At 44.3% G+C, this 24039-nt stretch overlaps 1 protein-coding gene across 4 annotated transcripts in view; it reads right to left on the bottom strand.

Annotated features, from left to right (window-relative positions):
* Positions 1 to 24039, bottom strand: part of grik4 (glutamate receptor, ionotropic, kainate 4) — a 352270-nt gene that overhangs the window by 91188 nt on the left and 237043 nt on the right. For all 4 annotated transcript variants that reach the window (XR_011516047.1, XR_011516045.1, XR_011516046.1 and 1 more), the window contains exon 8: positions 22122 to 22175. Coding sequence is in view for 1 of the 4 variants with exons in the window: in XM_054742697.2 (XP_054598672.1) it covers positions 22122 to 22175 (54 nt within the window). In the remaining 3 variants the exon portion in view is untranslated. The remainder of the gene's footprint in view (positions 1 to 22121; positions 22176 to 24039) is intronic.

Consider the following 24039-nt stretch of genomic DNA (forward strand, 5'->3'; position numbering starts at 1 on the left):
ATCCGTTACAAGCATGGAGCAGGTATAGAAAATGAATAGATGCATAAACATAAAATAAAGTACATGTCAGGGCAGAGAAACCCTGAACAGCTTTATAATGAGAGATAATAAAAACCTGTCAGATCTGAGGCACAAAACAACAGAAATATGAAAATATTCTTTTCATCTCAGAGAAAAATGGATCAGTGAGTTATTAGATAAATGAGATAATGGATGTCCAGAAAGAGTAACAGGTCTGTGCATCAAGCAACCAGTGAGCAATAAGGTGGAAAAAGCTCTCAGACCACAAGACGAAGCACCGTGAGTCACGCCACTGTGAAGGCAGAGGTGACTGAACTGATCTGAACTCAGAGCAGGAAGAGACGGTCAATATTGACTCTGTGTGGGAGGACCATGATGCCCGGTGCCAACCTCCCAGAGACCTGCAAGCTCCAAATGTTCTGCTGTGATGACATGCAGCAGAACATTTCTGAGGCATCGACCTATACGACAAATCTATTAGTAAAGACTTTTAAAAGGCAGCAGAAGAAAACCTTTGTCAGAAAGCAGATTGATTTTCTTTGTTTTGTTTTTTTATCGCCTTTGTGTGAATCTCTTCTCTAGTTTTCTGAACCACTTTAATTGTGCAGTTAAACTTGTATTTTATTATCTAAACTTGTATTTTATTATCTAAACTTGTATTTTATTGTGGTAGTGAAATGACCCCCCCCCCCCACACACACACATCCAATGAGACATGATTCAAACCGACTGGACTTCAGCATTTAACATTAGAGCTCAGACAGCTGCAGGCTGAAGGTTTGTTTAGTTTAAATGTCTATGACATAATTCAATCATCAAAGGAGAAGAAATGCAGTTTGAACAGTAATTGTTGCTGATTTCAACACAAAATAGTCCCTGTTAGTTCAGGTTTGTTTGTTTTTGTTCCTCTTCCTTTTCCTTTATTATAAAACTTTAACTGTTTGAGAAAAGAAAACATGCCTGGATCTATATTTGTCCTGCACCAACGTGTCTCTTAAGCTACAGAATGTAAAACCCATTTAATACTTTAATAACCATCTAAGAGTTCATCATAATTAGAGGATGTAGCACTTTTAAAATATTTGATAGTTTTTTTCCCTTTTATTCTAGATGAGGCTTCTTGGTTTTGCCTCATTAAAACACATATCGTTTATACATCTTTTGTATGTTCTTGCTGTGTTTGTCTTCTAATTTCATTTTTGGTTCTTTTTTAAAACACAGATAAGGTTTCTCTTTACCTTTCTGGCGGTTTCGTTTGCGGCTGCAAACATCCTCAGACCTGACGCTGATGGTGGCGTCACTTCCTACTCCCTTTATCCGTGGACGACAACGTCCTCTGCTGCCCGCGGAGAAACGGAGTAGGAAGTGACGCCACCATCAGCGTCAGGTCTGAGGATGTTTGCGGCCGCAAACGAAACCGTCAGCAAGGTAAAGAGAAACCTTATCTGTGTTTTAAAAAAGGACCAAAAATGGAATTACAAATCGTTTCTTTTTATTTTCTTTGTTTTCCTTTTATTATAATAATAAAACTAAAGTAAATGCAGACACAGGATATCAAATCTCTGAATTTCAAACACTTACAAAAGCATCCAACAGCTTAAATAAGAATATTTATATTTCATTTATTATTTGCTGTAAAGTAAAATTTAAGACAAAACATAAAGCCGTTATTAATTCACGTGCATCACATTAAGACACGAGCTCCTCTACAGAGCTCTCCTGTATTTATAAAACCCTTGTGGGCCCTCATGAGCCTGTTGGGACATCGATATAATTACCGGTACTGACTAAGTCAACTTTCATAGATCATTAGAGGCAGAGCTCTGCAGAAAAGCTAGCATTAACTACAACCCTCCAGGAGGTCCTGCCTCTACGTATAAATATATAAACACATGCAAGACTACACATATAGTCACTAAATATCATGGCATAAGAACACACACACACACACAGACACACATGCACACACACACTCACACTGCTGCTGGTCTGCAGAAACCTTTTTCATGCATATATATAATTATTAAGATTTGTTTGTAAAATCCTGCTTCCACATGTGTCAGAACCCAAGCCCCCAGGCCGACCTCTCCCAGCTAACCGGCCTCCATCTTGAACCACATTTCCCAGCATGCTCCTCGCGGGAACTCCCGGCATTCTCCCAGTCACACCCAAGCCTATATATGGAAGACGCCGCACCGGCTCTTCACTCAGTCATCGTTTCATTGAAACCCCTGATCAGAGTTCTCTACCGAATAATCCAGATATCAAACATCTTTACCAAGCTCAACTCCAGTACCCAGTGGACCATCGAGACAGGATGACTGAGTCCGTAGATCCAGCGGAGTTCGAGCGCATGAAAAGAAAGACGGAGCAAATGGAAAATGAACTCATTCAGCTCCACGCCCTGATCGATCGGCTCCACACCAAACAAAACTCCCAGACCGATCTCATCCTACAATTATCCACAGCCCGCCATGCTCTCCAGCAGCAAGCCCTCGCTCCACCAACAGAGGGGCCGCACTTTAGTCTCCCAGAGAGGTGGAACGGAGAGACGGGGGAGCCCAGACGGTCTGCTCGCCACCCTCGACATGCAGTTTGAGTGCCAGCCAGGGCGCTTCCCCACTGCGCGCTCTCGGGTGGCACATCTCACCTCCCTGCTCTCCGGACGCGCGGCTGAGTGGGCCGCTGCGCTTTATAATTCAAATCACCGGCTTGCAATGACTATGCTGCTTTTGTGTCCGCCCTCAGAAAGACTTTTGTTCCACCCAGCAGCGAAGTGGGAGCAGAAACACAACTCCAAGCTCCGCCAGCGGGAGCGCACGGTGTGCGCTTATGCGTCGGAGTTCCGCACCATCTCCGCCAAGCTGCGGTGGGATGCCTCTGCCCTCCGAGCTGTCTTCTTGGAGGGACTGGCGACCTACATCCGTGATGAGATGGCGGGAAAGGAACTGCCCCAGACCCTGGATGAAGTGGTCGATTTGGCGCTGCGCATGGATCAGCGGGTTCTGGTTCGGCCCAAGCCCTTCACTCGCCCATCCAGGGCGCCTGGCCCTCTTCCTCGTTCCCCCACGCCTGCTCCCGGACCCGCTTCTACTGATGAGCCCATGCAATCAGGCCACCTTCCTCCAGAGGAGAGACAGCGACGGTGGCGCGAGGGTGTCTGTGCCTATTGTGGCTCCTCCCACCACAGACGCCTGAACTGTCCATTACGTTTGGGAAACGAAGGAACCCACTGAGTATCGGGGTCGCTCAGCCTGGGTCACCTTCAGCCCCTGCCTCTTCAAATCGACTCCTTCTTCATGTTACCCTCCTTCATGGTGAGACCTCACTTCAGATGCACGCGCTGTTGGACTCGGGGGCCGCTGACAATTTTATGGACATGGATCTGGCTAAGCGCCTACGGATCCCCATGACCCCCTTGGAGAGAGTTGTGCCTGTGACCTCGGTGGACGGTAGGCCCCTCCAACCCTATCCGATCCAAAACCGAACCCAGCCACTCCAGATAATTGTCCAAGGCCACCGAGAGACCCTCCAGTTCCTGATCATATGTGCTCCCTCCTCTCCTCTAATCCTGGGATTTCCCTGGCTCCGTCTCCACGACCCCCGGATTTCCTGGTCCCAGGGCCGCATTTTGGAATGGGGGACCCAGTGCCAGGCCCACCTCTCTCCTCCTACATCCATGCCAGACCGCCCAGACGGTGACACTGGCCAAACACCTCCCAATCTGCCACTGCCCTACCGGGACCTGGCTGCGGTGTTCGACAAGCGGCGCGCCACCACACTGCCGCCTCACCGCCCGTACGACATGGAAATCAAGCTGCAACCAGGAACCAGTCCACCCCGGGGGCGCCTTTTTTCTCTCTCTCCCGCCGAGTCCGGAGCCATGGAGGAATATATTGACCAGGCCCTCCAGCAGGGTTTCATTCGACCTTCCTCCTCCCCGGGTGCCGCAGGATTCTTCTTTGTCAGGAAAAAGGAGGGTGATCTCCGCCCCTGTATCGATTACCGAGGTCTGAACAAAATCACAGTCAAAGACCGTCATCCTCTGCCACTCCTCACATCTGCCCTGACTCCATCTCCCAGGCGCGGATCTTCACCAAGCTGGACCTCCGGAGCACCTACAATCTGGTCCGTATTAAAGCTGGAGATGAGTGGAAGACCGCTTTCATCACACCCACCGGTCACTGGGAGTACCAGGTCATGCCCTTCGGGCTGTGCAATAGCCCCGCCGTTTTTCAACGCCTCATAAACGATGTCCTCCGCGACATGTTGGGACAGTGGGTGTTTGCCTACCTGGATGACATCCTGATCTACTCCAAGTCCGAGGCCGAACACCTCCACCATGTTCGCGCTGTTCTAACCCGGCTCCTGGACAATAACCTGTTCTGTAAGCCCGAGAAGTGCTCCTTCCACCAGCGGTCCGTATCATTCCTGGGCTACATGATTTCGGATAAAGGACTAACCATGGACCCTCAGAAAGTCCAGGCGGTGAGAGACTGGCCCCTCCCGACAAGCCTGAAACAACTGCAGAGTTTTCTGGGTTTCTGCAACTTTTACCGCCGTTTTATTAAGGACTTTAGCACCATTGTGGCACCTCTCACTTCTCTCACCCGACCAAGCCCTCCCAGCCAACCCTTCCGGCTGACTCCAGACGCCGTTCGGGCCTTCCAACACCTAGTCACCCGTTTCACGTCGGCTCCTATCCTCCGCCATCCGGATCATGCAGTCCCCTTTGTGGTCAAGGTCGACGCCTCGGATGTTGGCGCCGGTGCCATCTTGTCCCAAGCCGGGCCCGACGACAGGCTTCATCCCTGCGCCTACTTTTCCAGGAAGTTTTCCACCACCCAGCAGAAGTACGGCGTAGGGGATCGCGAGCTGCTGGCCATAAAGTGGGCATTGGAGGAATGGAGGCAGTGGCTTCTGGGCACCACTCAGCCGTTCACCATCTGGACGGACCACCAGAACCTGACCCACATCAGATCAGCCAAGCAGCTCAATCCTCGCCAGGCCTGCTGGGCCCTCTTCTTTGAGCCCTATGAATTTCATCTCGCCTACCGCCCAGGGACAAAGAACCAGAAGGCGGACGCCCTTTCCCGCCAGTTCACACATCCAACGCCCACGTCCGAGCCAGCACCTATCCTCCCCGAGCACCATTTCTTGGCCCACCTGAGGTGGCCACTGGAGGAGGCTATCCAAAACGCCCTCCGAGACGATCCCGCACCTCCAGAGACCCCCGCGGGTCGGCTCTACGTCCCCACGGCCTGTCGCAGCGAGGCATTGTCCTGGGCCCACTCATCACGCCTGTCTGGCCACGCGGGCTTCTCACGGACTCTTAGGTTCCTCAAACGAGCTCTCTGGTGGCCACATATGGAGAGAGATGTAAAGGACTATACGAGTGCCTGTGACGTCTGCGCCCGCTCCAAGACATCCAACCAGGCCTCGGTTGGTACCCTCAGATCCTTTTCCGGTACCCAGCCGCCCCTGGTCCCATGTGGGGTTGGACTTCGTCACAGGGCTCCCACCAGTCAACGACCTTAATACCATCATGACGGTCACTGACCGGTTTTCTAAGGCTGTTCACTTTATCGCCCTTCCGGGCCTCCCCTCGGCCCGACGCACAGCTGAGTTGTTCCTGGAGAATGTGGTGCGTCTCCATGGATTTCCTGTCGACGTGGTCTCGGACCGTGGTCCCCAGTTCACGGCCCGGTTCTGGAGGGCTTTTTGTCATCTGTTGGGAGCATCAGTCAGCCTATCTTCGGGCTATCACCCGCAGACCAACGGCCAAACGGAGCGGGCAAACCAACAACTGGGTCGGTACCTCCGCTGCTTTGTCTCGGCCCAACCCTCGCAGTGGCCTAAGTACCTCCTCTGGGCTGAGTTATCCCACAATCTCCACACCTCCTCGGCCACTCTGATGTCCCCGTTCGAAGTCTGCTATGGCTACCAGCCCCCGGTCTTTGCCCACCAGGAACCCGAAGTTGCGGTGCCAGCCACTCAATCCCTGGTGAGGCACTGCAGGAACGCCTGGATAAAGGCGCGGGCCTCCATAACCCGAGCTAACGCCCGTTACTCTCACCAACACCTCCGCCGACACCGTCCTGGTCCCTCATATGCTCCAGGGGATAAGGTCTGGGTGTCCACGGCAGACCTCCGTGTCCGTGCCGGGTCCAGGAAGCTCGCTCCCCGGTTCCTTGGGCCTTACCCCATGCAAAGGGTCATCAACCCGGTCACGTACCGGCTGCGGCTGCCTGCGAGTCTCCGCATCCATCCCACCTTCCATATCTCCCGGCTCAAGCCCTACGTGGAATCCTCCCTCCTTCCGCCTCCGGCTCCGGCGCCTCCGCCTGCCCGCTTCTTCGACGGTGAGCCCATCTACACAGTCCGGCGCATCCTGGACACTCGCCGCAGGGGGCGGAGCTGGCAGTATCTGGTCGATTGGGCGGACTACGGCCCTGAGGAACGCTCCTGGGAGCCGGCCCGCTCCATCTTGGACCCTGCCCTTGTCTCTGACTTCTGGGACCGCCGAGGTCGCCCTGGGACTTCTGGAGCCATCCCTGGACCGGGGGGTCCTGTCAGAACCCAAGCCCCTAGACCGGCCTCTCCCAGCTAACCGGCCTCCATCTTGGACCACATTTCCCAGCATGCTCCTCGCGGGAACTCCCGGCATTCTCCCAGTCACACCCAAGCCTATATATGGAAGACGCCGCACCGGCTCTTCACTCAGTCATCGTTTCATTGAAACCCCTGATCAGAGTTCTCTGCCGAATAATCCAGATATCAAACATCTTTACCAAGCTCAACTCCCATACCCAGTCGACCATCGTGACAACATGACATTAAATCTGTTCAATTAACTCAAACAGATACTTTAATTATACATTTCTGAGAAGCTCGTGAGTTTCTATAATTCTCAGAAGATCTTTATGATGATTTAATTCTAAATTCAAACAGAAACAGAAATCTAAAACCTGCACATGAGCAGCTCCTGTGTGGTAAATAGGTGATGTAAAGTGGAGTTTAGTGGAGGACAGCTGGTTTCCTTCAGAGGAAGAAGGAAAAGGCAGAGCTGGAGGGTAGAAGAGCAGCAGATGAACCAGCTGCCATCACTAACTGGGTGAACTGGGCAGACAACAAGGAAAACAGAGATGGACGGAAGAAGAGCTTACACAGTAAGGTGAGCTAGGTCGGCACCAGGGAAAGCTTAAAGAGCAGCAGTGAGGGGAGACGGAGTGACAGATGGGGATGAGGAGGGGTGTGTGTGTGTGTGTGTGTGTGTGTGTGTGTGTGTGTGTGTGTGTGTGTGTGTGTGTGTGAGAGAGAGAGAGAGAATGACAGCCTGGCTGGAGGCCCGTGACTCCGGCTGTCACCTGGAGATCAATCAGCAGCCTGAACTCGAGCCAACCAACCAAAAACTGTTGCTCCACTGTCTCCTTTCAGACCCGTTTGCTTTGAAAGCTCAAGATATGAAAGTTTGTCTGATCGCTTCTTCCCAACCTTTTTCTTATATTTTAGATGGAATTCCACATCCATTCACTTTCACGGATTCCTGATTCTTTTCATATTGAACATGTTGGACCGTTCATACAACTGCACATGGGCACTCAGTGTAGTCTGGGTGTTAGGAGCGAATTAGTTTGAGAATGAATAATGAGACCCCAGGAGAACAGATTCAGCTGATACCCAGCTAGAAACTGGTCCTCCACTCCAGCTTCTGCTCCGTGGTCACATCCAGTTTCTTTATTTGTAGTGATTTTATAAAGGTATTGTCATGAAGATAGTAATATAAAGTTATTAAAATGAGTCCCCCTCTCTTGTCTGATCTCAGAGACGAATGTTGGAGTGCTTTCAGTTGGGGCGCATGTTTCTACATATTTGGATCAACATAAATCTGTAAAATGTAAAAAAGTCAAATAAACCTTTAAGATTCAAGCTCAAAATGTAAAAAAGTCAGATAAACCTTAAAAGATTCAAGTTTAAAATGTAAAAAATTGATGCATAATGTGACAGGAAAGTTAAGAAAATACTCATCTTTTTGTTTCTTGTTTCTCCACATTGTTATTATGTCAATTCTCTAAATATCAATAAATCGGAGTCATCTGCGCTTCAAAAAGAATAAAAATATGTTAATTATTAGAAATAATCACCAACAATCTGAAACAGAAATAAAAATCCTCCCCTCTCCTCTGCTGAGGCTCAGCTGACATCAGCAGGTGACGACGAGTAACATTTCAGTAAATTGCAGATTGATTTCCTTAATGATGAAATGCTGATTAATAACATCCCTGTTGCTACAGAGATGGAAGGTTGTAACATGATAAAACCTTCAGGCCAGAGGCCGACCCCTCACACTGCAGCAGAAATCCATTTCTAGTGGCATGCTGATTATCCTCTAATAGCTGGAATGTTCACGCCGTGTTTTGGGCAATAAGTCATTTCATGCTCATATCAATCGGCACATAAATTCAGGCCGAGCTCTAAAACCTCCTGCAGCCTCTTAATTACAAGGTTCTCAGGGAGCGTGGGATGGAGGGAGAGGGAGGGAGAGCTAACAAATGTCAGGCCACTTATAAACCTGATATGTAATTGCAAAATTGAATAAATCATTTATTTAATTTTTTTAGCTGGTGAAATTGAACAAACCAATTTAATAAATTAGACATGAAAGCTGTGATTGATGCGCCATCGTTTTGTCACCAGTTCCAGTTGCTGCCTGATTCTTCTCAGAGTGGTTTGTTCATGAAGTCGTCCTTCTTCCTCACAACCTTAAATCAACAGTTACATCATTTCTAGCTGTCAGATGGTTTAATTCAGCATGAGGCCAACATGAAATTAACACGCCATCTATCTCAGCTCAGAATGTTCAGGTTGACTCGCCAGCTTTGTTTCAAAGGATTTAATAGCCGCATGAATCAAAACAATCTGGCAGGGTTCGTTCCTGCACAATGTTAGAAACAAATGAGCAACGTAGTCGATTTTTCATAGAATTACGACCGACCTGTTGCAGTAAAAGCCTGTTGGAGTCATAGAGACCTAATGGCTGGAGTAATTCAGACACTGGCGGGGCCCAAAACACCGTCAGTAAACACTGGGATCTAAAACAGTCCTTTTTTATTAAGTTGTTTGTTTAAAAAGGAGGAAAAAAGAACAGCAAAATGCATAAAAGAGAGACATGGTGGTAAACAAACAAAAATACCCCCGAGTGCTGTGAGTAGCAGGAGCAGAATGCTTTTCTAGGAAAATGAGAGGATGAATTCTCTAACAGGTGAATAAAAACCTCCAGAAGTGCAGCCGATCGTGGAGGTGAGACTCCATCTGAGCTGCAGTAATCTGAGGAACACGTGGAGAATTTTCTATCAAACTCTGGTTTCTCACAAAGTTTAATACGACAATCGGTCTATGATATTTTTAGCCTTCTTGATGTTATAAATTGTAAGTAGAACACATCAGACAGAATTTTTTGCTCTCTAATCCAGATTAGACTGGCCTCCTTCATCTGAGTTTATTTAAACGTTGTTAGCTCAGCTCAGTAGTTGGCAAACTGATGCTGACAGGAGCTCAGTGGGTGTTTTAGACCAAAAAAATGGGAGTTTTCTTTCTCACTGGGATCTAAAATGCATTTTGTTTCCATGTCCTGTTTTTTCCCCTAATTAATCACAAAACACAGCAGCGGCTGTCTTCAGTGCAGGACGTCTTTGTAATCCTCTGTAGCTGCTTTCTGTCCTCGGAGGACAACACCAGTGTCTTTTGCTGGTATTTTAAAATGCTTTTTGATCCTTTGTTTGCTGTGATGCTTTTTCCAGCTTCCTGCTTGTGTTTTGTAATAAATGAGAACATTTTCCTATAAAATCTCTGTTTTACTCCCAGAACAGAAAGAAAGCAGCCAGATCTGCAGCGGATTTAATTGGATCAACACGCTGACAGGAATGAAAGCTGTTAGGCACACAGACACACAGGTGTAACAAACAGCTTGAAAATGAAATCAAAGCCATCTGGGTCAGAACGCCACATTCAGATTGTGATAAAAATAATCTGACAAACTGAGTTTAATCTGTAAATCATCTAAAGTGCAGAATCAAACAGGAGCTGCAGCTTCTTTAACCTGAAGATTGTCTATTTTATGATCTAATAAGTTCCTTTATGAACCTGCAAAACACAGTATTAGTAATATTATTAGGAGACAGTAAACTGTTTATGATTCCTTCACTGATTCTGAATCAGCACAAACATCAGCTGCATTAAACTTTATAACTTTCCAGAAATCATTAATAAAGGAAATAATAAATATTGACGAGAATATATTTTCTCCTCAATAAAAGAAAGTCTGTTATTTCATCTTTCCAAAGCTGAACTGTAGTGAGCAGTTTCAGGAACAGGGAACTTTAGGAAAATGAGCAGCAAAACAAAAATCAACAGTGAGTCATCCAAACAAGAGTCTGACGGGGAGAGCTGAAGGTAATAAGGCCGACTCAGAAATCAATATGCAGGAACGACTCGACAGCAGAGTGTGAGTTCAAGAGGTCCAATAAAACACTGAAGAGTTCAGACTGGTTTACACAAACATCTGACTGGGTTTAATGATTAAAGAGACACGCGAACATCAGGAATATAAAGTTTATAGCAAATAAACATTCTCAGTAAATTTCATGCTGCTGAAGACATTTTAGAAAAGCTTTAATCACACAAGTTATTGTAAAGAGTCAAAAGTGAACAAGAGTCAAACTTTTTAAACATAAAACCATGTTAAACGTGATAATTTATAAATAAAAGTTCTTGACGAACACCAATGATTATCCATGTGAATCAACAGATAACAACCTGACAAATGGCTTTCAGTTTGTGTTTTAAGGTAAATGGCCTGCATTTGTATAGCGGCATCTTATGGTTATACAACCCACCAAGGCGCTTCACAGCACAATCAGTCATTCATCCATTCACACACATTCACACACATTCACACACATTCACACACATTCACACACTGGTGGGGATGAGCTAGGATGTAGCCACAGCTACCCTGCGGCGCTCTGACAGAGGCGAGGCTACAGAACACTGGCGCCACCGGTACCTCCGACCACCACCAGCTGGCAAGGTAGGTTAAGTGTCTTGCCCATTGGCACAACAGCAGCATTCTCTGGTCAGAGCCGGGATGGAAAGTGCAACCTTCTGATTACTGGACAACCCACTCTACCCCCTGAGCTACTTTTGCCCCACAACTTTTACAAACGTGGAAGAATTCTGATTATAATTCTGACCAGAGAAGCTTCAACCCAGGCCCTGCAGCACGACTGGATCAACAAACTCACTGAAAAGTTCAATATCGATGCAGTATTTCTCAAATATTTGAGATGTTGAATATTCTTTTGTTTTCTGTAAGTACTTTTAGGGTGTCATTGAAAATGGGTATTCCAGTTATTTAAGTGTATCAGCATTTGAAGACAGCCTGATTCTCTGGAGAAACAGATAAGAGGATATTAAAAACAAAAAAGAAATTAGAGCTGTAAACCAGGGAGAAGCAAAACATAATTTAGTGACCTAATTAAGCTCTTTGCTGGGAGAAAAACAAAATCCTAAGTGTAATACGATTTTCCCTTAACTGACCCCTTGTTGCTCTAGTTTAATTGGATTACCGCCTTAAAACCTTCAACATTGTAATAAGTCTGCTAATCTTATTAGTAAAATCGATGTTATTGTAGAGGTGGTCCTTTCATAAAGTGAACATTACATTTTAACATCAGGTTTAGCTTAAAAATGTTTTTGAAGCAAGTAATATCTCACACAGTCGATTCAAGAAAGAGGTTGAATTGTTGGTAACACTTTAGAATAAGGGTCCCATTATTTCCGTTACGTAGTGCATTATTAGGTATTAATAAACAATTAAATAAAGTGTTAAAAACTGCTTTTATGCATTACATAGCATTACTAAACCTATTATTTATTGCATTATTAACCCTTTAAGACCTGCCATAGAACAAGTTCGCCAAAACTTATATTTAGATTTTTACATGATGTGGTGCCATGTTTTCGAGTATTTCAACTTGCTATACATCAATACAACCCTTACATTCTTTTTTTTTTTACCGGGTCCTGTCTGGCTGTGAAGCAAACAGAATTGATGTCTGAATGCTGGTGACAAGCCTTACAGATTTACTCTCAGGTGGGGCATCAAAGCGTCTGCTTTTAATGTCAAGCCTGATACTTAAAACTTTATTGTTATTGAATACTTTGTAATTCCGACCAGACACGGAGTCAGAGGTGAAAGAGAAAGGAAACGACAAAAGGTGGGGAGAGAGGGGGGAAGGGGGGGGGGGGGGGGGGGTTCCACATAAATAAACAATAATGAACAAGAGTCTGCTTCTAGACCTGCAGAAAGAGAAAGAATAGGAAAAAAAGGGACACACAACAATACATCAGGAGCATGCTATCGCTGTGTCAACTTGAAGAAATATACAATCAGCATTGTTTAACTAAACAATCACATGATAATAAATCATAGTGCATTTAGTGGCAACGACAGCCTTAAGACGTGTTGAACGTGCCCAAGCCCATATTTTTGAGAGCACCATGTGAGCACCTGTGTGTGTACACGCTCTTGCTTATGTAAGGCTTCTCTATAAAAGTGCCCAATAGAGAGTGTGAGGGACCACAGATCCGTCCCCCAAAGATGTGTAGGAGACGGAGGGAGCTCCAAGTCCCAGAGATCCAGGCGCTGCCCCAGAACACAGGAACCCCAAGGAGACTGCAACCAGAAAGGCCCCCGCCCCCCTCGAGAGGCGCAGAGGATCGCCCCGGGGGGACACAACCAGCAGCCGGCAGAGTCCCGGGAGACATCAGCGGCAAGCCCACAGGCCCGCCCGTAGCCTCCCACCCCGTAGCCGGCCGAGCCCGGGACCCAGCAACCCGGGACCCAGGGGCGATCACCCCTGCTGGGGACCCAGCAGAGCCCAGGGACCCAGACCCCACCAGGCAGCCACCGGGATTGGTCAGGCAGACGCCAACAATCTTAAACTCCCTGATCCGGGAGCCACGACCCAGGCAGACCAAGGCACCGCACCCCACACCAGGTGTGGCAGGGAGAGGGGAGACGAAGATCTATATCATCAAAAGAAGTCCCAGGAGCAGGGAGGAGTCAAAGGCCCCGCCTGACATATACAGTCATATACAAACACAGTCACACACTCCCTCCCTCATGCTCACACACCTTTTCTATTAATCAGCTGATTGGTTCTCAAACACAGAGAAATAAGAACTTTACCTGAGTGGAGGAGGAGAATTAATTCAACTCCAATAATTTTCAGTCACAGAGGTTTGTTTCAGAAGCAGCTTGACTGGCAAGACTTTTTTGTGCTTTCTAAATATGATGTACCACCGAGCATGCAGGAAGGGAACTGCTTTTTTGTGTTTTTGTAGGAGCGTGTCTTCACATTCAGAATCAAAATGTTGTCTTCTATATTTTCCAACAATGAATTGCCTGAGTCTAAACAATCAAACTGAATTCAGCACCAACTAGCTTCAAAACCAGAGTCGCTCTGAGACAGAAAAAGAGAAAATACCAAAGCTGAATCTATTGGCAACATAAAACAAAGCTGCAGGAACAAAGAGCCCAACTATCTATTATCTATTCAACTGTTATTATTAGGTACTTGTCCAGGAATCAGATGCTTTTTATTTGTTTCTCAGCAGCATTGTAGGCCCTAAAACATGTCCTTATGTGATGTTCCCAGTGATGATTTCTGCATTTTACATTAATCTAAACAATATAAAAAATTTCTGTGAGAAAATAGACTAAATTTGGTGGAAAAAGAAAAGGTTTTGGCATGTATATGTATTGACTGACAAAAATACATATTGTGGGGTTTATCAGGCACTCAAATAGTTTTATAAAACACCACTACTAATATATGTGTTTACTAATTTAAACCAAACATTTGACAGTTTACTGGTTTAAAGAAATTTAAACAGTTTCTTCTTTTATAAGGTGCAGAATTTAGCCTTTAGTCTTACGTGTCTGAGATGTTTAAAATGAAATCCATCTATCCATCCATCTATCTATCTATCTATCTATCTATCTATCTATCTATCTATCTATCTATCTATCTATCTATCTATCTATCTATCTATCTATCTATCTATCTATCTATCTATCTATCTATCTATCTATCTATCTATCTATCTATCTATCTATCTATCTATCTATCTATCTATCTATCTATCTATCTATCTATCTATCTATCTATCTATCTATCTATCATCTATCTATCTATCTATCTATCATCTATCTATCTATCTATCTATCTATCTATCTATCTATCTATCTATCTATCTATCTATCTATCTATCTATCTATCTATCTATCTATCTATCTATCTATCTATCTATCCATCCATCCATCCATCTCTCTTTCTCTCTCTATCTACCTGTCTGTCATCTAAATATTATTCTTTTTTGATAACATACCGCTATGAAGATCCTAGAATTTCAGTGTGAAAAAAAAAAACATTTAAGTGAAAGTTCAGGCTATTTTGATGATAAAGAAATAAAAGAATAAAAAAACAAAGTTATAAAATGTTTTGTTTGTTTTTTTCTGCAGTTAACAATATTTATGTTGAGCACATTAAGGTTCATAGTCAGTGTTGAAATTTGTGCTCTCAGGCATTTTACATTATTTACTGGATTGAGTTGGATATTTACTAAACGTGATCTAATTTGAAGTTGTTATATTTAAGTCTTTAGCCATTAACTCACTGGGCTGCAACATAATGGTGAGAAAATACTCAAATGAAATCTAAATGAATTAATGCATAAAACACATTTATGACAAAGTTTTTATATTGTTGAGCCAGAAGACGTAGGCACGTTTTATGTAAACCTAGCTTGGCCAGCCAGACTCTCTCTGTTTAATTCTGCACAGAGACTGAGGTGTATTGATTATCTCTAATTTAGATCATAATTTAGTCACTAATGTTTGTCGTACAGTTTTTGAAGACAGAGTTTCAGTGACACTGGAGTGTAGCCCTGTGAATCGTTGCAAACACTTTAAGCTCTTTCTGAAAATGCAGTTCTCAACTTTTTAACAACAGTCACATCCTACTGAGAAGCTGGCTTTTAAAACGTGTTCCAACAAAACTCAGCATTAAAATGGTGGTAATGCTCACTGAGAATACAAAAAAGGTGAGCTCAAAACATTAGCTGACCATGAGCAAGAGACAGAAAAGTAATCATTGTGTGAGGAAGTAGGGATATAATCAGAAATAGAACCCAGCCTGCATCATAAACCTGCAAAACAACTAAATCCAGTGTTTAACAAAATCGGGACTGTTGGGATTGTTGAACCTCAGATTCAGGAGGAACAATGTGGGTTTCGCCCTGGAGGTGGAACACTGGACCAGCTCTATACCCTTGGGGGATCCTGGAAGGTGCATGGAGTTCGCCCAACCAGTCTACATGTGCTTAATGGATTTGTGGAAAGCATTCAACTGTGTCCCTTGGGAGGCTCTGTGGGGGGTACTTAGAGAGTAGCGTCATAAACGTGTTGGGAGCCCCAATGCGTCTAAAACAAATGTTTGGTCACCCATCGTCAGTTTTCGATGCTTCGGTTGTGAGAATGTGTTGAACCGGGAGGAGACCTAAAGGAAGACCCAGGACACATTGGAGGGACTGTGTCTCTCAGCTGGCCAGGGAATGTCTTGGAAGTTTCCCAGAAGAGCTGGACCAAGTGGTTGGGGAGAGGAAAAAGATTCAAAAGATTCAAAGATTCAAAGTCATTTATTGTCATATTCTCCACATGAGCAGGACATACAGAGAAATGAAATTCAGTTTCAGCACACACAATTCAAAGATCAGACATACGTGGGTAAGACACATAACAAGAATTGGTGACTGCGGTCATTCGCAACATGAGTCGCGCTACCTTAATAGATAGATGAAAAGGGTGTTACATGAAGGAAGTTCAGGGAGGGAGAAAAAAAAAGGCATTAACAGGGTTACACCAGCAGGGTGTAGCACTCCAATGCAAAAAAACACCCGACATGTAAGCAACAAACGTCACAGTTCACAACATGAGACCCAGTGGGTAGGGGGGAGGGGCTGGGATCCTGGTTCCTCAGCGGGGGCGGCCCGTTGTGGCGCTCAACCAGCTGGCTCCGCAGGTGGGAGGGAGGTCACGGGGAAGCACAGGGAGTAGTGAGTCCTTAGCTTGATGACCTCGGTGGAGACCTCAATCTGAAGGCGGGGGGATGGGTGGATAGAGATTCACAGCATTTGTCTGCATTCCTTCCAGCGTGGGGGTTTTGCATGCAACTCCAAGGCTGCTTATGGCATCAGATTCGATAACAGAAACTTTGTTTGGGTCAGACAGAGATAATTTTTTCTCTCTGCCTTAAGTCTGTATTGATCATTCAAGTCCTCCAGTGAAGCCAATTCAGTGATTAAACATCTCCACACCGTCCGGTGACCCTCTCCGAGATGTTATCAATCCTGCGCAATAACACCGGTAACGCAGCTAAGACATTGTCCAGCTTGCGATTCACCTCGAGCAACATCCCAGTCTGTGAGGTATCCACACGGACGGTGCCGTCCATGGTTGCGGGTCGCCCTCCAATCGCTCCCGTCATCCCAATTTTGCGGAAAGCCAGATATCCTCCCACTCCAATCAGAAGAAATCCAACAATCATCAGGCCAAATATCCACATATCTTCGACGTCCTCAATGGACAGCTGAGAGACAGATGATATTCCACTTTTTCCAGGAATCGAACATATATCCCGCTGCATGTGTCCCCTGAAGACAAGCGTGAGCCCCCTCCTCCGTTCTCATTGTAGAAAACATTTTATCAATCGCGTTGAATGACCAATTAATTAAGTCCATGCTGAAAAATAAAAGGTGATTGCAGAGGAAATGCAGAGAAGCGCTCTGTAGGCAGACGGGACAAAAAGAGCCTTGGGAAAACACAGATAAGGGAGGAAAGGCAGAAGCGTCTGCTCCCTGTGAGCGCCGGAAGAAGAGCCTCTTGACTTAGGGGCTCGACACACGGGAGGCGACAAATGACCACGATCAGCAAAATTTGTCGCTGTCGCTTTTATTACCTGACACACGGGAGGCGATCCGCGGCAGCGGCCAGCACCAAAGCCATCTACGCGTTCTGTTCCATGGCGAAATCGAAACTTCCGTTGTTTTGTTTGGTTGTGTCAGGTTGAAGGGAATGAAGGTTATTTTAGCGGTTCAGAGTTTAAAAAGCAGTAGATATGATGTTTCACAAGGTGCTGCTAGAGTTGTGTGAAATCTTACTTCAGATTTTACTATATAAACATAATAATAATCAACTTCTCCTCCATGTTTGCTCGGAGGTGTACGGAGCATCCTGTCCGCTCATTAGTCAGTGAATGAAACCTCCGCTGATTAGTCCTCGTCCGAGCGAAAGCGATGAAAAGTTGAAAATATTTCAACTTTCTGGGATCGCGTCGCTGGGTCGCCTGAACACGACACGTGCACGAGCGCAAAATTTCACACGCATGTTTTTCGCGTTTCGCTTAGTAGGAGGGAGACCCGCGATTATCGCTATGTCGCGCATGTCTCATCGAAAATGAATGGAGGAGAGGCGATGTCGCCTCCCGTGTGCTGAGCCCATTACCCTAACCCTAACCTGCGACCTGACTCTGGTATAAGCATAAGAAAATGGATGGATGGAACAAAACCCAACGGAAAAATTCACAGAGCTCTGAGAGCTGACAGTCCTGTGTGTGTGTGTGTGTGTGTGTGTGTGTGTGTGTGTGTGTGTGTGAGAGAGAGAGAGTAGAACTGATGTTTGCATCTTTGCAGAGAAAGATGAAATGTCAGCTGGAAGGACATGTAGAAGCATGTTTTTGATTGTTTTTGTTGCACCTGATTGAGAAAAAATGAGTCTGCGATCTCACATCAAGACTCAAAAAGACGTCCCAAAGTGAAAGTGCGCCACATGTTGAGCTGCCAGGCCTGATCTCGCGCTCATCTAACCTTCAAATGACATTAAGCATCCTGTCAACAGAAGATGAGTCACTCCCAACTCGATGTGATTTATTCAATCCAGCAGAGACGTTTGGATCGCAGGACAAAAATCACTTAGATGAGAGCTGTGGAGCAGTCGGTGTGTGTGTGTGTGTGTGTGTGTGTGTGTGTGTGTGTGTGTGTGTGTGAGAGAGAGAGAGAGAGATGTGATGTGAAGTGCTTGCTCTCCCAGAAACAAAGTTTTGTTTTTCCAAGGAGAAGCTGTAAAGGTTAAGTTGAGCTCTTAAGTCTCTGAGCTTTTCTGCGTCTGAGATCTTTGTTTTAGTTTCTGCTCTTTTTGAACCAACAGCTCAGATTTCTATCAAATCTCACAATTACAGCTGAGGACACTAACAGCTGAGTGGACAAGAGAGGTGAAGGTGTTCATTTTCCACCTCATCACCTGCTTGTCTAAGTCTCATCAGCACCATCAACTAAAGCCAACTTGTAGATTAAAAGGTGCATTTGATTATCCAGAACCAGCACTTCTGAAATCAAAGAACAAAGAAAATTTTACAGAGCAGCAAATTTCAGGAACTGTTACAACTTTAAACTGTTTTGACTAAAAATCAAAGGAAAAGAAAATGATCTTCATCCCTGAGAGCATCAGCTGATCACTTCTTCACGTGATGATGATAACCTGTTTTTTTCTTGTATCGTCTCCAAAGAGACACCTTCACTGAATCTACTCCTGCTACAACAGAAGAAAGACTCATAATCCAGCAAAATGATAATGTAAGAAAGATTTTCTCTAATTGTAAAATTAAATCTACTGAAGCAACTCTGATTCAAACAAAACGTGTCCTGAGACAGCGCAGAAAGCCTTGACTCAAGATAAGCAGCCACTCAAAGACGTTGATGAGCATCTAGAGATGAAGATTCAGAGGAAACAGATTAAGTGGAGGAGGCGTCTGACTGATCGTTAGTCAGGGATGTGAGACCTGGAGACTAATGAAGAGTCAGCAGAGGAAGGAACAAGCAGAGGATGGTTGGACAAAACAGGCGAGGTGAGAGCAGGATGCAGGAAGGTTAAAATGGTGAGAACTGATAAACAACCGTTTGTTTTAGACAAGCACAAAGGAGCTGATGCAACTGGAGATGAACATGTTTGTACAAAATAACAAATTAAACATTTTTTTTCTCAGACTAAATCTCACCAAGGAAAGTGAAAGACTCAGTAAAATGAACATTATTATCAGAATTCCAGTCTTCTCTGGAATATTTGAATCATCAGCAGTTTCCTCTTCCTCACTCACACCAGTTGATCTCAAGTCAGCGCTATCCACAGTTTCTACTTTTGCTTCATTTATCACAAAAGTCCCAAATTGTCTCCCAACTGTCATGCGACCATAACCACTGGGGGAAAAGTCTCCTGACAGCAGTTGATACTGAGTAGATGTTCTTTTGGTCACAACCAGTGTATACACACACACACACACACACACACACACACACACACACACACACACACACACACACACACACACACACACGCACACACACACGCACACGCACACACACACACACACACACACACACACACACACACACACACACACACACACACACACACACACACACACACACACAGACACAGGTTTAGACGGTCAGTGGCTCAAATTTGAATTTTCACTGAACTTTTCATTCCAAAGGGAACATCATCAGGTTCACTCTGAAGGAGAAACTTTCTGCCCACGCAAACATATTTAAAGTCATCATTTAAACTGGTGCCACGAGGAGATCTACATATTTATATTTACAGCCTGAAAATGATGCTGAGTGAATTATAAATTTTTAATACTTAAATATTTCAGGAGAAATGTTGATAAAGTCAGCAAACGGTAAACACCCAGTTAGTACTTGGCTGTATTATTAATTGCTTCTAGAACTGGAGATTAAAAGGAGAAAAAGAGCAATAATAGCAGCTAGGATGATGTGAAGAGCCGTGGAGGGATCCAGCCCTCTCTTAATGAGGCATAAATCAGCTTGATTTGAATTCTCTCTAAAGCTCTATTAGACCAAAGTGTTTTGAACCTCATTAGTTTCCGATGGGGAGCAGATTTCCACACAGTTTCATCCTGTTAAGATTTTACACAAGCCAGGGTTTACGCTGTGACAACTGAGTGGGTTGGCTTTTTCCTGACATGAAGGTAATCCCAACCAACACAGGCACGTGCCCCTAATCATAATCTAAGCATTTCTTCAGCTTTAATGTGCGGATTTAGATTTTGCAGGTTCAAGGAAACTCAGTAATCTGTATAAGGTAATCTAGAGAAGGTTCTGGAGCCAAACCAGGGTTCAAGTTAACTTTCATGTCTGGCCAAAATGGTGATGGGCTCCCCTTAAGACCTCAACACACTCAACCAGGGAGAGCCCAAATGGTCCAGTCACCCCCCCCAAATCCCTCTCATGGTGTTATAACACAGGTGATCGGACCGACTTTCTTCAAGGACCACCTTCAATGTTGTGGCCAGGTTTATTTCTGGGGTGTATAGTCCTCACCCTCTTGCTGTAATACATCTTTTGCTTTATTCAAGGACTGAGGTGGGTTTGTGAGTAGATGCATCTTTAACTTGACCAACTTCATTGCCTCATTTGCTACACTTGAAGACACATTTTGGTCTTCCGGTGACATTCTTGGTAAAGCCTGAAAACTGTTTACTTTTTGATCTGGTTTGGCTTTTGCATTACTTCATGAAGTTGACTAACTTAAAAACGTGTCCATTGTGCTAATTAGCTCTAGCCATGGAGATGAACATGCAGTCATTCTGCACATCCCAAAACATATGTTTTATGGATCCAATGGGTTGTGGAGCCCTGGCGGTCTCTGAACCCCACTTTGAGGGGGTATTTCATTTAGAAAGTCAATTGCAATAAAAGTTTTAAAGCCCAATTTTGATTTAGACCTATTTAAAGTCTGGTTCCCATTGAAGGTCATTTATTTTTTAAAACAAGTGCAACCCCACCCATGGTGGTTAAAAAATGATGGCTATACAAGTCGAACCACTTTCATTCAAGGACATTCCCCGCTCAGATGGGAAATCTCGTGAGATAAAACATGAACTCTAATTAAACAAACATAGGGAAGGAGGAGCGCTGCACAATTCTGTCTCCTCGCTTTCTGCTAAACTTCAAATTCAACAGGCAGCATGTTACTTTGTCTCTGAAAACCAGACCAAGAGGATCCAACTGTCACGCTGGTCGACTGGGTACGGGAGTTGAGCTTGGTAAAGATGTTTGATATCTGGATTATTCGGTAGAGAACTCTGATCAGGGGTTTCAATGAAACGATGACTGAGTGAAGAGCCGGTGCGGCGTCTTCCATATATAGGCTTGGGTGTGACTGGGAGAATGCCGGGAGTTCCCGCAAGGAGCATGCTAGGAAATATGGTCCAAGATGGAGGTCGGTTAGCTGGGAGAGGCCGGTCTGGGGGCTTGGGTTCTGACACCAACATATTTGAAAGTCCAGATTTATAATCAGAGCGGTTCCGACAGCCTTCTGAGCAGACCAGATAACTTATGCAACACCACACATGGCAGGATTGTCTAATAAGATTATCTTTGGAGCCATTGTGGTAATCGTGAGCAACTTTAAGATTGTCCGTTTGGGATGGTTGGGGTCAAAATAACTATAACTAATTTTATTTCAGCAGCTTTTATTCCCACTCTCATGTAATTACTTTTCGATACACTTTAACTTGCGAATAAACACAAACACACAAAACAAACAAATACCAAAACACACCATGGAGCGAAAAAGGAACAAAAAAGGCAAGTTTTGATTTTTAAATATGAAAAAAGGTAAAAAGTGCAGAAACAGAAACTGTAAATAGTCTGAAATATAACAATTATTCATTAATTTCATCCAGATAAGCTGTTGAACGACATCCATCGCTACACTCATTTATTAGTTCGACAAAATGAGGCGGAAAAGTGACCCAGATATAATAAATCTACACAGAAATTATTCTGAAGCTCCAGCCAACCACTCACTAATAAATCAGACGACCACTAATTAAAGTTTTCTGTTTTAATACAGTGTTAGGGGCACTAATGGTCAATGCCATTAAGTATTTTCTTACCAGAGAGGTGAAGATGTATGTGTAGTAGACCGACAGCATTCCCAACTCAGAGGCCTGTAAGGGAAAGAGAAAAGTAAGGAACAGTATGAGTAAGAAAATTCCTAGAAACTAAAAAGCACTGACTTTTTAGAGAAAAAGTGTCAAGTTGGAGGTCAAAGAAACAAAATAAAAATAACATCCAGGAGGGAAAGGTTTGAGGAACCCAATCTCACACAGATCAAATCTCCATCCTGATAAGAGAAAACATCTTCTGATCTGACGAAGGGTCTCAATGGAGTAATAATTAGTGAGGTCCATTGGTATGCTGCTCAACACTGTCACACAATTAGATTTAATCACAGTCAGAGAAGAGCTGCTGTGAAGGGCAGGGTGAACTTTTTACAGCTTCCTTTCATGAAGAAAAGATGATCAAAACACAAATTCATTAAAATAATGGCTTTAGTTAAATCAAGCTGCAGTAAAACGTATCAAATCCTAAAGGGTTGTGCAAAGGTTTTCTTAGTATTTAAACAGGTTTGCATAAATCAAAGCTGACGCTTCTGTTCTATTCTTAATCCCACCTGGTTCTGCTGATAGTTCCATATTTATATTTCCCATAAGAAGCAGCTTTCACTTGAGCATCAATTAAAGGTTGTGTGTCATCAAAGAGGTTTTAATAACAGATATTTAGCTGTCAAAAATCAACGAGCTCTGATAATGTTTTTGTGCTGTTAACCTGAATATGTACAGAAATGAAATATGAATGTTCAGGTGTTTTAATGGAGCATTAATAGTAAACCAATAAAAACTAACAAGCTGTTCAATTTCACAGAAAAAAAACATCTAATAAGTCTTTCATTGCGTCTTCCTTGAACGTCCTTCTCTTTTTTACATTTGACTCACAGTCACTTTAAAACTTCTTCAGCTGCAGTAATTATGTGCTTCCTAGAAGCTGTTTGGCAACATGAATCTTTCATATTCATGTAGAAAAGAAACGATGATGGTTATTTTATTTGTGACACAGAACCAATGGCAGATAATGTGTAAATACAAATAACATATATGCTTTGATGTGCACCGTTAACAACAGAAAAACACACATTTACATAATAATGATGACTGATGCACATATTTCATTGTTAAAGCAGAACAAAACCCAAACCATCCTCCATGTTTCCTCTTCCTGACTCAGCTTTGATCTTGTTGTTCGGCCACAGCTTCTGGTGAGATCACACATCACTATCTATCTCACTCTGCTTCTGTACAGCTGTGACAGCCGGACTCAAAGAGATTACATTCAAAATGCTAAAACAGCTGATTTAAACCCCCATGAATGCTTAAACATCAGAGACTTTTGTCTGAAGAGGATTTGATGTGAGATGCAAACAAGCAAACAAGGAGAAATGTCCTTAATGAAAAAGGCAGGATCGTCTTCTCTTCACAAGTTCTTTTATGATCATGCGGGACTGAATAAACACAGACGTGTAGCTTTGATGTGTTTATCAGCTGCTGTTTGAGCTCCACATGAGAGGACAGAGTGTGGACTTCACACCGACTGTCTTCTGACAGCGTGACACAAAAGGAGGACAGAGGAGTGAGAAATGGAAAGGATGGGTTCATGGGAGCAGAAGGTGAAGGAGGTGTGAGGAAATAAAGTGACACGATCTTCTGTTTGAGCAGAAAACTAAGAGACAGAAGCAAACTCTGTGTTAAAGCTTTGATGGAGGAAGAAGGTTAGACATGAAACTGAGAGAAGACTAACTGCTACGTGGCCCAGGGCTGCTGAGGTTGTCATGGTTACAGGATGATCACTGAAAGCTTACCTTAGAGTGAAAAGTGATCAGAAACAATAAACATGAATGTCAGCTCCACTTTAATCTCTATCTACTCTTTTTAAGAAACAGCTGAGTCTTAGCAACAGCTGTTTTTACAGGACCAT

The sequence above is a fragment of the Nothobranchius furzeri genome, chromosome 13 (assembly GCF_043380555.1).
Source record: "Nothobranchius furzeri strain GRZ-AD chromosome 13, NfurGRZ-RIMD1, whole genome shotgun sequence".
NCBI lineage: Eukaryota > Metazoa > Chordata > Actinopteri > Cyprinodontiformes > Nothobranchiidae > Nothobranchius > Nothobranchius furzeri.